This window comes from Durio zibethinus, chromosome 9 (genome assembly GCF_047325235.1).
Source record: "Durio zibethinus cultivar Kanyao isolate XHJ-2024 chromosome 9, ASM4732523v1, whole genome shotgun sequence".
Lineage (NCBI taxonomy): Eukaryota > Viridiplantae > Streptophyta > Magnoliopsida > Malvales > Malvaceae > Durio > Durio zibethinus.
The window spans coordinates 28,224,729-28,238,888 of NC_143170.1; the positions used below are offsets into that span (position 1 = coordinate 28,224,729).

At 33.6% G+C, this 14,160-nt stretch overlaps 1 protein-coding gene across 2 annotated transcripts; it reads left to right on the forward strand.

The window, feature by feature from the left end:
• Positions 1-151: 151 nt before the first annotated feature.
• Positions 152-7,312, forward strand: LOC111314540 (uncharacterized). 2 transcript variants are annotated; one of them, XM_022915996.2, is made up of 14 exons: positions 152-529; positions 638-717; positions 817-911; positions 1,167-1,327; positions 1,842-1,993; positions 2,463-2,581; positions 2,965-3,128; positions 3,315-3,389; positions 4,380-4,451; positions 4,881-5,018; positions 5,362-5,517; positions 6,090-6,142; positions 6,485-6,663; positions 6,823-7,312. In XM_022915996.2, the coding sequence occupies exons 1-14, from the start codon at positions 454-456 to the stop codon at positions 6,881-6,883; spliced, it is 1,581 nt and encodes a 526-aa protein (XP_022771731.2). In that variant the 5' UTR covers positions 152-453; the 3' UTR covers positions 6,884-7,312. The 2 variants fall into 2 exon arrangements, with proteins under 2 accessions (XP_022771731.2, XP_022771747.2); XM_022916012.2 differs by lacking the exon at positions 5,362-5,517 and having other exon boundaries at positions 177-529.
• Positions 7,313-14,160: the final 6,848 nt, after the last annotated feature.

Sequence of the window (14,160 nt, forward strand, 5' to 3'; positions counted from 1 at the left end):
TATCATGGGCTTAGTTGGGCCTTTACCATTTGGGTTTGGGCTACTGTCACGGGCCTGGGACCTGGTCACTGTGCCTGGGCCTCGGTTGCGCCCCCGCGGGCCGTGAAACCAGCAGTCACTAGGCAACGCATTTTCTCTTCTTTCTCCAATTACTGTAATTTTTTAAAATTTTTTTTAGCCAAACTTAAAGTCCCAAACGACTTGGTCACCGTATTTTTTTTCTGGTTCATCTCTTTCTCTTCTCCTCCTCATCTCATCTCTCTCGTTACTTGTTGTCTTCCTGAATTTACCTTACCTTTTTCAATAGAAAGTTATAGATAATAATTATTCTTAAATTTTCCAAATATTTCCCTCCATTCCTTTCTCAAGAAAATTAAAATTCAAGGATTCCAATTTCTTTTCCCTTGAATTTTCCATAAACCCAAAGAGGACAAACCTAAGATCGTTTTCAAAATGTCTAAAGCTTCATCTACAATTTCATCTGACAGTGACCGTACAAATCTATCTCGCACTTTCAAATACTTATTGGGTTAGTTAGTTCTCCCTTTAATTCTCTCCTATTTTAGTTGTAATTGTCAATCGTCTCTTCTGTCGATTTTTATTTTAATTTTTGTTGAATTTCGTGTGGGAGATATAGCTACACAGTTCTTGTCGAGAGGAATCCCTTTCATATTCAATTCCTGGATAGTGAGGCACCTTACTGCGGAGGACTATGCGGTAAACGCAACTATCCTTTGCCTACATTTCTTAATTCTTAAAGTTCACTTTCAATTCATTATAGATTGATGTCTTCTTCTTCTTTTTCTTCTTCTTTAGGTTTATGCAGTTCAGTTCCATCTGTTTGTGACATGTGTATTGTTTCTTAGTCGCGAGGGGTTCCGGCGAGCCTGCATGCGAGCAGATATTAAATTGTGATTTCTATCTCCTTTTCATGGATTGCATCATATTCTTTTCTATGTTTATTTGCTTCATTGTAGTAATTTGTGCTCGTTTCCATCATGTTCAACTTAACCTGGATTTTTTATATGTCATCAATATATTAGGTTGAGAAGAGATAAGCTCTTGGGTCCCATCCTTCTGATACATTGTGAACTTCTGTTGAGGACATTTTAGCTCTATGTTTCTAGCCGTTTGTTTACACCCAGGTTTCATGTCTTTTGCTACAGTGAGGGTGCTTCAACAAAAGACAATGCTACAACATTGTTGAAAGTAGCCTGGATGACTTTCCCACTTGGAGTGGTTATCACAACTGTGGCTTGTGTCTTTGTCTTCTGGTGGCAAGGATTACATCTTTCTGACCCATATGCTCAAGCTATTTTAATTAATGGTATTGGTTATAACTGCTTTCAAGCTTTCTACTATTCTTGTGTCTTTCAAATTGCTATTTATTGAGAAAAACTTGTCAGTCCTTTTTACTTGATTTTCAGTTTTAATTACTTGTGAAGTTTTTGTTTATTGCCAAGTTTATTCGGTTGATGGCCTTCAGTTTTGGGTTTTGGCGTGTCTAGATATAGACACTGTAAAACTAGCCCTCTGCTTGTTAATGTCGGCTCTTGCAATGTACTTCATGGTGCCACTTCTAGTGACTTTAAACATAGACCCATTGCATGGATTTTGTTCGAAAATTTAAAAGATTTCTGTTCTATATAAGCAGCCTTCTGGATATTATTGACCAAACCATCTGAAAGTCAGGGTATTATATGCTTAAAATTAACCAAGGAATTTTATCTGGAGTCTGTGACTGAGACCAACTTAATTGTGATCATTTTACAAGTACTTCACTGTTGGAGATATTCCTTTCAGAATAATCCGATTGACTAGATTATTTTTTTTCCTGGCAGGTTGTGCTTGTATATTAGAGCTCTGGGCGGAACCTCTGTATATTCTTTCTCAGACATTGTTTCTACTCAAACTGCGGTTAATGGTTGAAACTGCAGCTACGTTCTCACGCTGCTTAACAATTTACATTCTAATTGTGAACCTCACTAACATGGTAAAGCTTTTAAATGGATTATGTTTTGAGTTTGAATATATACATGTTGTGAATCTGCCTATTGGCAATGTGTGTTTTGTGTCTGTTTTACTGGTTGCATATACATTTATCAATGATTGTTGAGTTAATTTTCTTAGAGGAAATATATTATTGTGTTCTCATGTTCTAATTTTTACCAAGCGTTAGTGTTTTAGGGAATGATGGTTAGCAGCTAGTATAGCTGGTTCTGCTTGTGATGCGTGAGGTGTAGTGTTTATGAGGTTTATGGTGGATCATTTGGCCTTTGAGCATGAACCTTGGGCTGTTGATCTAGAAGAACTTTTATCTTTCTCTGCCTGTCTTATAGACGTCTAAAACTTATTTATGGTTCCGATAGAACTTTGTCAGTTTTCTTTTGATTTATGTGGCTTTGCTGTGAGATCTTGTCCCCTAAGATTTTCATGAACAAATTTGAACCTGATTCTTACAGGAGAAGGGAATTGTCTTTGCATTGTCTCAAGCAGCATATGGAGCCTGCTTGTTTCTGGGCTATTGGAGTTATTTTCTTCTTTTTCGTGCATTTAGATTCACCGATCTTTTCCCTTTCAGGTACGGATGCTTCTATGCTTGACCTCATTCTCTCTGTGGCAATATGCATGCTTGACTTTTTAGTCCTACTTACCCTTAGTTTGTGGCTAAAAGAAGACTTCAATTATTGGTAGATAAGTATACACATCCATTTTTGTCGATTTTCTACATTGACATGTTTGACTTTTAGTTTTCTTCATATGGCATATGTTGAGCCTTAACCCTGTCTCTGTGATTCTTTACAGATAATTAATAATTGGATTCTCCTAGATATGCTTCTTTTAATTTGCTTTCAGTTTACGTCTAAAGTGCACATTTATTTTCTTAATTATTTAGTAGCTACTTGCTCTGTCTTTTAAATACTTTTGTCCAGATTGTCCATAAATAAAGTCCAATTTTTGCAGACTAGGACATATGATGAATTTTGATAAGCAGCTCTCAAACATGTGTATGTTGTTTACCCTTCAATCCTTTCAAAAGTTGATTCTTCAAGAAGGAGAAAAGATGGTACTTGTGTGGTTGGATACACCATATAACCAAGCTGTATATGGACTCGTAGACAAACTAGGTAAGTAGTCAGTCCAATTTCTGTATGCTTTTCAAAGTTTTAGCAGTAGGTTTGCGACATTAGACTTTTTAGTTGATATCAAGCAATCAATCTTATCTTTAGCTAGTACAATTGAGAAAATGTTATTAGTTCCAAATGTTTTTCCTTTAAAGAGCAAATCTAAACCATCCCTTTTGTTGAATTTAGGGAGCTTGGTGGTCAGGCTGGTGTTTCTTCCTTTTGAAGAAAGTTCATATGCTACTTTTGCGAGGTCTGAAACAGGTCTATTACTCTCCTTTTTCCTTAGTTCATTCTGTGAGGTGTATGTCTCACATTATTTTTGTTTTTAGAGTCTATTATTGCCTTTTCAATATATACTTCATTCTGTTGGATAACTACTATTTCATCATCAGTAAGTGAATTAGCTTTTCCAACTTGTTTTTTAAGATCAAATATTTGTCTAACTTTAATTTTTGACTAGTTGTTTTGTTGATGCTGTCCCAACTCTCAAAATTATGCTCATATTTTTTTTTACATCAAGCAATTGCACTCGTGTGGGGGGAATGAAGTCAGATTGCTCTAGGATGTACTTCAATTAAATAAGCGCTTCCTTTGGTGGGAAAGAGAGAGAGAAAGAGAGAACTGGTGGATGTTAGGAGGAGTAAAAGAAAGAATCACTTATAGTGTCCGTAAAATATGAGAAATTCTATTTGTTTATCATTTGTACAATGACTATGATTGCATGTCTTTGGGAGCTTGGATTAATTTAATTTCTGCTGGCACCTTATATGACAGATGTAGCATGTTGATGACTTAGATTCTTTGCTGTGGTTTGGTGGTCTCTATAATGTGCATGAATACCATGTTAGAAATTTGAATCACTTTTTATGTTACTGGTCCAACTATTTGATGGAAGTTGTTTCATGGGTGTTGGCATGAATCTAGCATTTTATGGTGTGAATTTTCCCTGGCCTATTAATCTACCTTCCTGTCCATGTTTCATGGATTTCTACATCTTGCACTTTAAGGCCTAAACTAATTGATGATCTTAGATTGGTTTAATTTTTATGTTGAAAAAGTTTTATACACATTTCAACTCTGCACCCTCTTTTTTAAAAAACAAGCTACTTCGTGCTTCCATGAAGACTTCCTTTTTTTTTTTTTTAATAGAATCCATGAAGACTTCTAAATGCTAGATTTTATAACATTCATTCTTTTTAATTAAGATGATGCTTCGTAAGTTGTATCATATTGATAAATATCTCTTGACAGGACAGTCTCCACATAAAAGCAAGAACTTAGGAAGATGTCTTACCGAGGCCCTGAAGTTTGTTTTACTGATTGGTATGTTCTTAGTTGATCTTTTATAATTCATTTTGTTTTCTTTTTTTTTTTTTGTAATTTTCGATATGCCTTGGATGGATTTTATTGGCATTGTCAACAATATGTATTATAATGAAATTCTTGGTTCTGGAATTAATTTTGGGACTTAACCATAGCATTGCAAATGGAAATTATTATTTCTGTTAGCTGATTGTCAAAGCTCGCTTAGCTTTTCAGGAGATACATTGGTAAATAGTAACCACAGTGAACAAATTTATTCAATGCCATTTTTTATTTTGTTTATCTTATAGTAATATGACTTCATGTCGAAACACAACCTGCTTCATTCCTTTAAGTTTCAGATGCCCTCAGCAACCATCACATGCTTGAAGATCTTTCTTTTAAATGCTCTTTTTATATGTTTTCCTCAAGTTACTAATTATTTTGTAGGTCTCATATTTTTGGCATTTGGTCCAAGTTACTCCTATTCTCTCATCAGACTCTTGTATGGTCAGAAATGGAGTGATGGAGAAGCTTCAACTGCCCTTCGTTATTATTGTCTCTATATCATTGTTTTGGCTTTGAATGGTTAGTAAATTTGGGTTATTATGCTTGTTAATTATGGATTTGGCTGCCTAAACATTATCTTCAAATGTCATATTGAACTTGGACTATTCTCTCTCTCTCTTTTGTTTTTTTCGTTTTCTCAAAACCTGGTATATTTGCAAAAGGGGCTGTGATATCATGGTGAAGTGGTAGAAATCTGGATTGCTCTTGTTATCAACATTGTATTATACAACATATCTGGATTTACTGGATGGAGATTATATGCTTGGCAGTTATATTATGGATATATATATATATATATATATCTTGCTGCTGCTTGAGTTGTTAATGTGGGATATTACTCTTATATTTAATTTTGCATCAGGGACTTCTGAAGCATTTCTTCATGCGGTTGCAACTGAGAACCAACTCAAACGCTCAAATGATTCATTGCTTGTATTTTCATTGATATATGTAGCATTGAATGTCCTGTTGATACGGTCTGCTGGTGCTGTTGGTTTGATTTTTGCAAATTCTTTGAGTATCCTTATCATATTGAGGCTATTTATTTCTTGTCATGAGCTTTTGCTTTCAGTGAATTAATTAATTAGGTGTCACAGGAGCATTTCAAAATTTGGGGAAGTACCACTGTTGAGCTCAACACAAAAGATGAATGATTGCATTTATGCTGAAGTTGCACATTTTTATTAACTTTTCCTGTAAGATATAGAGTTCAGTATGCCTTTAGCTCTTCCATCAATCATGCTATCCGTTCTAGATTGCCAAAAAAATGTCTGCATGGTGGCATTTCAAGATTTGGAAAGCTCCATATCCATGTGGCACACATATGGGTGAGATTATTACTTGAAAGTTATAGTTCAGTGACATAACTGTCAAGGGAAAAAATGGTTATCTTGAGTAGTTATCTTTTCAGCTATCACCGATATAAGCTTTTCCATGCTCAATTTCCTGCCTTTTGTGTTAGATGTGTTGCTGGCTGGCCTTTTATTAGACATCCTTGCTAACCTCCTCGATTTTTAAATATGTCCATATCTACTAAAGAATTGTGTTGGATTAAAAGCATTACCTTTTGTTTACTTGACAATTAAACAGATATGATTTTGAGGATTATTTACTCTGCAATTTTCATCAAACATTTTTTCCAGGTATGGCTTTGCTTTGTGTAAATTTATCTTTGGCTAAAATACTAAAAGGCCCCTCAACTATTCCACTTTTCTTAAAATAAACCCTTACACTTTTATGTAACCAAAATAAACCTTTATTTTTTTATTTATATCTAAATAAGCCCTTATTTCAAACAAAAAGTTGATTGAGGTACAAATTAAAGGTTAAGGGTTTATTTGAGTGTAATAAAATTATAGGGCTTCTCTAAATGAACTGATAAAATTCAAGGTTTTTTTTTTTTTTAATTATTTTTTTAGCCATTTATCTTCTTTTGGTACTAATTTCAACCTTTTACTGGATCTCTTTTACTTCTTTTCCCACAGGAGTCTCCTTCATTTTCCTTTTACAGCTGTTTGCCTTCAGGTTGGACAATTCTGTTGTTATCCGGTGTAGCTACTCTTGTTTCTGAAAAATTATTTCTGGACCGTGAAAAGTTTTGGCCATCCTTTTTTATTCATTTTTCCATCGGGTTCACTTTGTTCTGCATCTCAGCCTTTGTCATGTAAGTATCTTCCTAAGCTCAAAGTTTTCTGAACTTAATTAAAACTGTTACTAACATAATACTGATTTATACAATATCCACGCCTACATTCTTGTCATTTATAATATTCTGAGTTGGAAAATATATTCATTAATGCTTGATTCCTATCTTCATGAATAGTTATCGGCGCGAGAGGCCTTTTATCAACAAAGTTATCCGTTTCCGCGACCACTTGGACTGAAATTGAGCACTGCCATAAATGCCTTTTGAAATTGAAAGGTGGGATTGTTTCTCTTAAGCTTACTTATCATATTCCCCTAATTTATCATTTACTAAATGAGTTGTGATGGGGATAAGGTAGACGTTTTAAATTCATTCAATTGAAGAATGCAAGGGAATTCCTCTGTAGCATTATGGAATAGATTTATTTGAAGAGAAATCGTACCATATACTGATAGATGAGATCTTCAAGAGAATTTTGTGGTTCTGAATGTCCTCTAAGGATAGCTGTGTCCTTTTGGGAAAGTTGATGATATATATATCTGTAGCAGTTACAGTTTCTTTGGGGCCCGGATATTGTAGACTAGGCTTTTGACACGTTGTCGTTTTGGTCGATTGGTCTCTTACTCCTGAAATGGCCAAAGCTTTTAAGCCATTATTTTTCCTGACATTTCCTGTTCATGTCATTGCATGTCCCGAACATCCATGGACATCGATAAAGCTGCAAGGACGAAGACTGTAAAATACATGTGAAGAAAAGAAAAAAATGATTGGTTAGAAATTTCTGCAGATTCAAGGGTGGTCACTCTCTTTTACTGCAGTTTTCTCTACCCTCTTCTAGGGAATCACCGAAGCTTTTATAAAAAATAAGATTCATTTCTGTTAATAAGTCTATTAATTGTTATGGCTTACACATCAATAACCATTTTTCTACCCTTATACATCAAATGATACAAAATATACAGCTAAAATATATGATTATGATACTAATGGGAAAAGGTGATAAACGTTTGAACAACCATAATAACCATTATCATGGCACGAGCCAATGCCCCAGTGCCCTAAGCAAAATTAACTTTGATATGATAATTCACTAGTTTGTTCTGATGTCTTGATTCAAAGGCTTCTACAATGCATATGTCATATTTTACATAATTTTTTTGTTTTTAAAAGACGAATTCTCTTTACTTGTCATGATATTCAAACTCTAGGAAATTAAGACAAATGAAAAACAAATCAAGAAGCTGTTGAGTGACTGGTAAGGAATAGGGCCACAAAGAAGAAAGTGGTGATTCATAGGACACCCACGGGTGCATTTCATCGGCTGTCCTCCAATCTCACTCTTTAGAGACCAACTATAGCAGCACCTTGTAAATTGCAATTATAAGCTTTGAAAGCTTGAGCCAAAACAAACAAAAGAATGTAAGAAAAAGTGAGAGCAAATGCAAACTGATGATTAAGAAGTAGACTAGGATTTTAGAGTATAGACAAGTATCCAACTAACAAATTCAACCCAAGTAGCTGGCCTTTCCTTTCTAATAATTCCATTTTCTAAAACAAAATGATGAAGGCTTTGAGTTTTGCTTAGGAGGTTGGATTCCTAGTGGATTTCATGCTAAAAGTCCCTTTGCTTCAGCACTGCCTCAACCACAAAACAAAGTGCTAAAGTCCAATTTTTAAAACAAAATAAATTCATTATTTTGAAAACAAAGAGGATATTAATATAGACCTAAAAGAGCTTCTGAGTAAGTGAGTGAGTGCAAGTAACTTGACACGAAATTCGATTTTGTCAAAATTTAGATGAATTTTCTTTGTTATAAATCAAGGAGATTGATGTTTACATCTCCTTCACTTTATTAGCAAAAACATTTAGTAAGACATTAACCAAAATTAAAATTCAGGAGTGAATCTGGGTGGATAAAGAAAAAAAAAATGCAACATTATGCCATACCCATGTGGTATCTTGGATGTGACAAATAGTAGATGGCCTTTGTCTTGATCATAGGTGCTAAAATTGGCAGGGTATATAGAAACAAAACTCAAATATATTAGTATAGATCATATGTTTATATAATATTTCTATATATACATCTCAGGTAGATCATATCTTTGAAGAGGGAGATCGGTTTTTGGGATAGATAAGGGAGAAGAATTTGAAAATTAAATCTTTGAAGAGGGCGTTTTAATTTTTTTTTCTTACAAAAATATGTAGTAATTGGAGTCAAGTTTCCCAAAAATTCAATATCCCTTTAGTTAACCTTAAACAATTTTTTTATTATTATTATTCCTTTCAAAATAAGTGGCAGTGCCCTCTTTATCTCACACTTATCTTCATATTAAGCATCATTGTTTTTTTTTTAAACAGAAACCAATTAAATGAGAGAACATGACATGTAATGATAATATATGGGACCTCTCCCCCTTTTAATATCCTCTTTGCTAAATCTCTTTGGTCTCAAAGATATCCCACCCACTATTAAAAAAGCTTTCAAACGCGTGATTATTGAAATATTTTTGGGATCACATGGCTTTCAATTATCTTCTTTAATTAGCTTTCTAATTAAAAGTTTGGTTAATTTTGTGTGTTTTCACGGTACACAACAAAATTTTGGCCCTTTTGCCAGTGTAAAATTTTGTTTTCTTCAATCTATATAAAGATATCAAGGACACAATGAAGGAATTTTCGAGGGCTTATTCATTTCTTTCATAAATTGTCAAAAGATGATGAATAAAAAGAAACTAAAGTGCATTAGAAAAAATATTGACCCTCCTGAGAAATTTGAGGGTTCAGTGACCAATTGACCTACTGATGATCGGCAGAATTTATGGTGTATATATGGAGGCACTGGCAGCACCATTTGCTAATGCAATTGAAACCATAAGATCCCTTCCCAAGTGGAACAATTAATTCATTTTCATTGCACTAAGAAATCAGAGACGTTGAATTTGGTCAATCTATCTGATACAGACTGTAGATAGCCGAATGCCTTTCCCTAAACGCCTACAAAGCAAGTGAGAATTGCACGGTTATTGACATTAATTCCAATAGTTTTGGAGGCTACTTGTCATAGTTTTAAAGAGGAATCTTAAATTTTTTATCAATTATATATTAGAGTTGATTTTAAGATATAAGTATTTACATTATTTTTAATTTATGAGACATTTTTTAAAAAATAAAACTATAAAATCCAATGAAATTAAAGTGGATAATACTTTACTAGTTGGCATAATCCGTGACACTACCACTAATACTTGACCAAATCCGAAATAGCATATGAGAAGCAGGTGTAACAGTCTCTCTTAATGGAGAGTGAGGAAAAACGTTTCAGCTAAGTCTAATTAAGTAAAGTCTTGACTTAGAGAGGTCTCACATGCCAAGTTTCACAAACCTTCAAACCCTCATAATTTTGTTCTCCACTTAGGGATATGAGAAATATTGTTATAATGTTGGATATGGAAAATAAAGGACCTATCATCCAATCCAAGCAAGATTGTCAAAGCCACTGCGTTTTTTGCAAAAAAAAAAAAAGAAGAATTAGTGGGCCTTTTTCACCTTTTTCGCTCACCCAAAGTTTTATTCTCGAGTATGTTCAATTTTTCATCATTCTCTTGTGGAACCCTCTTGGCTCTTACCCCCTTTTTTCCTTTTCATTACAGCACTTTGGATCTCTCTGCTCAGTCTTTGTCCTTTGCCTTAAGGCCTTGATTAGTTTATCTATCTACCAAATTGGCCATCATCAGTGCTTCATTAATTTTTCCTTAAGCGTTTAGACTGTTTCTATATCTTTCTATGTGCAAGGAGATAAATACCTTTCAACCAAGTGAAATCTTGAATATATTATTGCCCTCTTGCGTGACTTCAAAGCAAACAGCTGCAACCACTATATAGCCATGGTAAAAAAAAAAAAAGAAAAAAAAAAAAAAAAGAAAATCTTAACATAGTTGATAAAACAAATTAAGGAGGCAATAGGGCAAGCTTCAAGTGACCAGGCGACGGTGATTGCAAGAGTTTTTTGGTTGGAAGATTGATGGATTAATTAGTACTTTAATAGGTACCCAGATTTTTTATGTAATGTATCTATCTGTCTATTTATCTTCAACCCATCGAACACAAAAAAAGTCCCTTCTTACTTGTTATTGTATGTGTTGATCAAGACCCTTTACTTGCTTGTGGCTGTGGGTCACTACTCTAGCTTGCCTTTCAACTCACTGCTATGCGAAACGACGCTCACTACTACTATCTATAACCCAAAACTAATCACTTACTATCGTTAATTATATTGAGGAAAGTGTTACACTATTTCCATGCATGCAACGAAAATAGTGTTAGAAAAATGGGTACAGCCCCGTATAATTGATTTTGAATCAATCAAAGGCCATGGGCTTTGGTCATTTTTTTTTACACGGAACCCTAGTTACTTAATAAAAAAATGTGGGGTTATTTAAATGTGGTGTCGCAAAACCAAAAAAAGAATGAATAAAAGCTAGAAAAAGTAGAGAGAAAAAATAAAAAGAAGAGTTGGTTAAACGGAAGTTAATTTGTGATTTGTTTGAACTAAAACTTTATCAGCAGATTTATTATTCAGAGTTCTACATTTTAGACAGTGAAAATTAGGTTTGAAGCTCTCTAGGAACAAATCTAAAGTGTATTTGTTGAGTCATCTATTTGATGAGATTTCTCCAATTGTCTCTCTAGTTGTTGATTAGCTCTAGTTTTAATTAGAGAAGAACTTTGTATATCCATTATTTGATAGTAACAATTTTTTTGGTGGTCCGTAGTTTTTTTTCTCTACACTGGAGGATTTTTCACGTAAATCTTGGTGTGCTTTATTTTTTTATTTTTTTATTATTGATTATTGTGTATTGCTATAGGTTTATTGCGATATATTACTTTTGTATTATTGTGTTTATTGTTTCAGGCCCAACAAATGGTATCAGAGCAAGTGTTATTTTGAAACAACGATACAGAAGTACCCAAGACAGAAGTAAATTCTGTTTGAGATCATAGAGGATGCTACAGGTTTCATGATAAAATTAACAGCATCAAATTATTCAATTTAGAAGCCTATGATGAAAGATCATTTATACAGTAAAGATTTGTATAAGCTAGTATTGGGTGATTCGACAAACCAACAAATATGAAAGCTGAAAGAAGTTAGACAGAAAGACACTGGCTACAATTAAAAAATAAGTTGATATCAGCATTTTTATCATGTAGTGCAGAAGGCAAATGCTCACATTATTTGAAAAAATTGACAGCATTGTATGAGAGAAAAATAGGTATGAATAAAGTTATGTTTGTTAAAAAACTTGTAATTTTACAGTACAAGGATGGACGATCGATTACAGAACACTTGAGTGATTTTTAAAATATATTTAATTGGATGATTACTATAGATATTAAGATAAATGATGAAATGAAGGCGTTATTTCTTTTGAGCTCATTGTCAAACAGTTGAAATACTCTAGTTGTGACTGTTTTTAATCCAGTTTCTGATTACAAGGTGACATTGAAGATAGTAAAGAATAGTATGCTTGATGAAGAAGCAAGGTAAAAAGATGTAGACTCTGAGAATCAAGCTCTAGTCACAGAGAACAAGGATAAAAATATCGACATAAGTCAGAACTCAAAAGGCTATAGTAAGTCTAAACATAGATCCAAGTCCAGAGATAAAGTGAAGTGTTTCCATTGTGATAAGGTAGGTCATATAAAATGACTTTGTAAAATCTTGAAGAAAGAGCAAAAAGATAAGAAAGATAAAAGTTTAGATGATGACAATATTGCAGTAGTGAATTTAGATAGTGATTCGGTTACTTTGATTTATACACATGATAATTATAATTATGTTGCTAATCCCAGCATTGAACGGATAGTTAACACAGGAGCGGCATATCATTGTGTTTATAAGAGAAAGTTATTTATAACTTATAAAGTAAGAGACTTTGGTTACACCAAGATGAAAAATAAGAGTGTGTCGTAGATTGTTGAGATTAGTGATATCACTATACAAATTAGTACAAGCTGCATATTGACTTTGAGGGATGTCAGACACATTCCAGATATGAGAATGAACTTGCTTGTTATTAATATCCTTAATAAGGAGGGATATGAGAGTTGACAAAAGAATAGACAATGAAAGCTTCTCAAAAGATCTATGATAGTTACAATGAGAAAACTATGCTACACAATATATAAGACATTGATACAATTGAATGGCAATCAAGTAAATGCCATCGAGGATGATGTTTCAGCAAACTTATGGCATAAGAGGCTGGCACACATGAGTGAGAAAAGATTATAGGTTTTGATAAGGCGGTCTCTCATTCCCTTGACTAAAGGTATATCTCTCGATTCATGTGATTATTGTTTGTTTGATAAACATCGTAAGGGTTTTTTTCGTAAGAGTTCTCAAAAAAAAGAAAATATATTGGAATTGATTTATTTTAACGTATGTAGTCCCATTGAGGTTGAGGCATTAGGTGGTAGCAGATATTTTGTTACTTTTATTGATGATATTTCACATAAGATTTGGATTTATATGTTGAAAAATAAAAGTCAGGTATTGTAATATTTTCAAAAATTTTATACCATAGTGGAAAAGATGACAGGATTGTCATTGAAGTGTATTCAGATTGATAATGATGGAGAATACACATTCAAATATTTTTAAAAATATTGTTCAAAGTATAGGATCAAGTATGAGATGACAGAACCTAGAACACTATAGCATAATGGTGTAACTGAAAGGGTAAACCACACCATTATGAAAAAAGTCAGATGTATGTTGAGGATGGCAAAATTACCAAAGTCATTCTAAAGTAAATCAGTTAACACAGCTTGTTATTTGCTTAACAAATCACCATCAGTTCCTTTGGGCTTTAACATTTCAGAAAAAGTGTGGACAGGAAAAGATGCCTCATACTCTCACTTAAAAATTTTCGGGTGTAAAGCATTCATGTATGTACCGAAAGAACAGAGGTCAAAGCTTGATAGTAAAATCATATAGTGTATATTTGTAGGATATGATGATGAGAAATTTGGTTATAGGGTATTGGATCTAGTGAAAAGAAAGATAGTCAGAAACAGAGATGTAATTTTTCATGAAAAAAAATTATAGTAAACCTTGAAAAAAATGAGAAGACTACATAAGTTACTATTGAATGTGATATTTTAACACCAATAGAGATTTCATAAAAAATAGCCACAGATGGTGAAAATGAGCAAGAAGCAGAACTTGAGGATATGAATGAGTCAGCTATAGTTAGTGATGAGCCATATGTAATCAGTTTTGAGCAGGATGAGCAATCTTCTTCACCAGAGAATGTTGAGCAGGGGAAGCTATCTTCGGCATTAGGTGGTGTAGAGTCTCAGCCTAAGAGATCTACTAGAGAGCGTAGACCATCTACCAAGTATCTAAGTTCATATTTTATTTTAGTTACTAGTGAGGGGGAGCCAAAAAGCTTTCAAGATATGCAGGTTACTCCAGATAGAGAGCACTAATTAAAAGTAATGAAAGA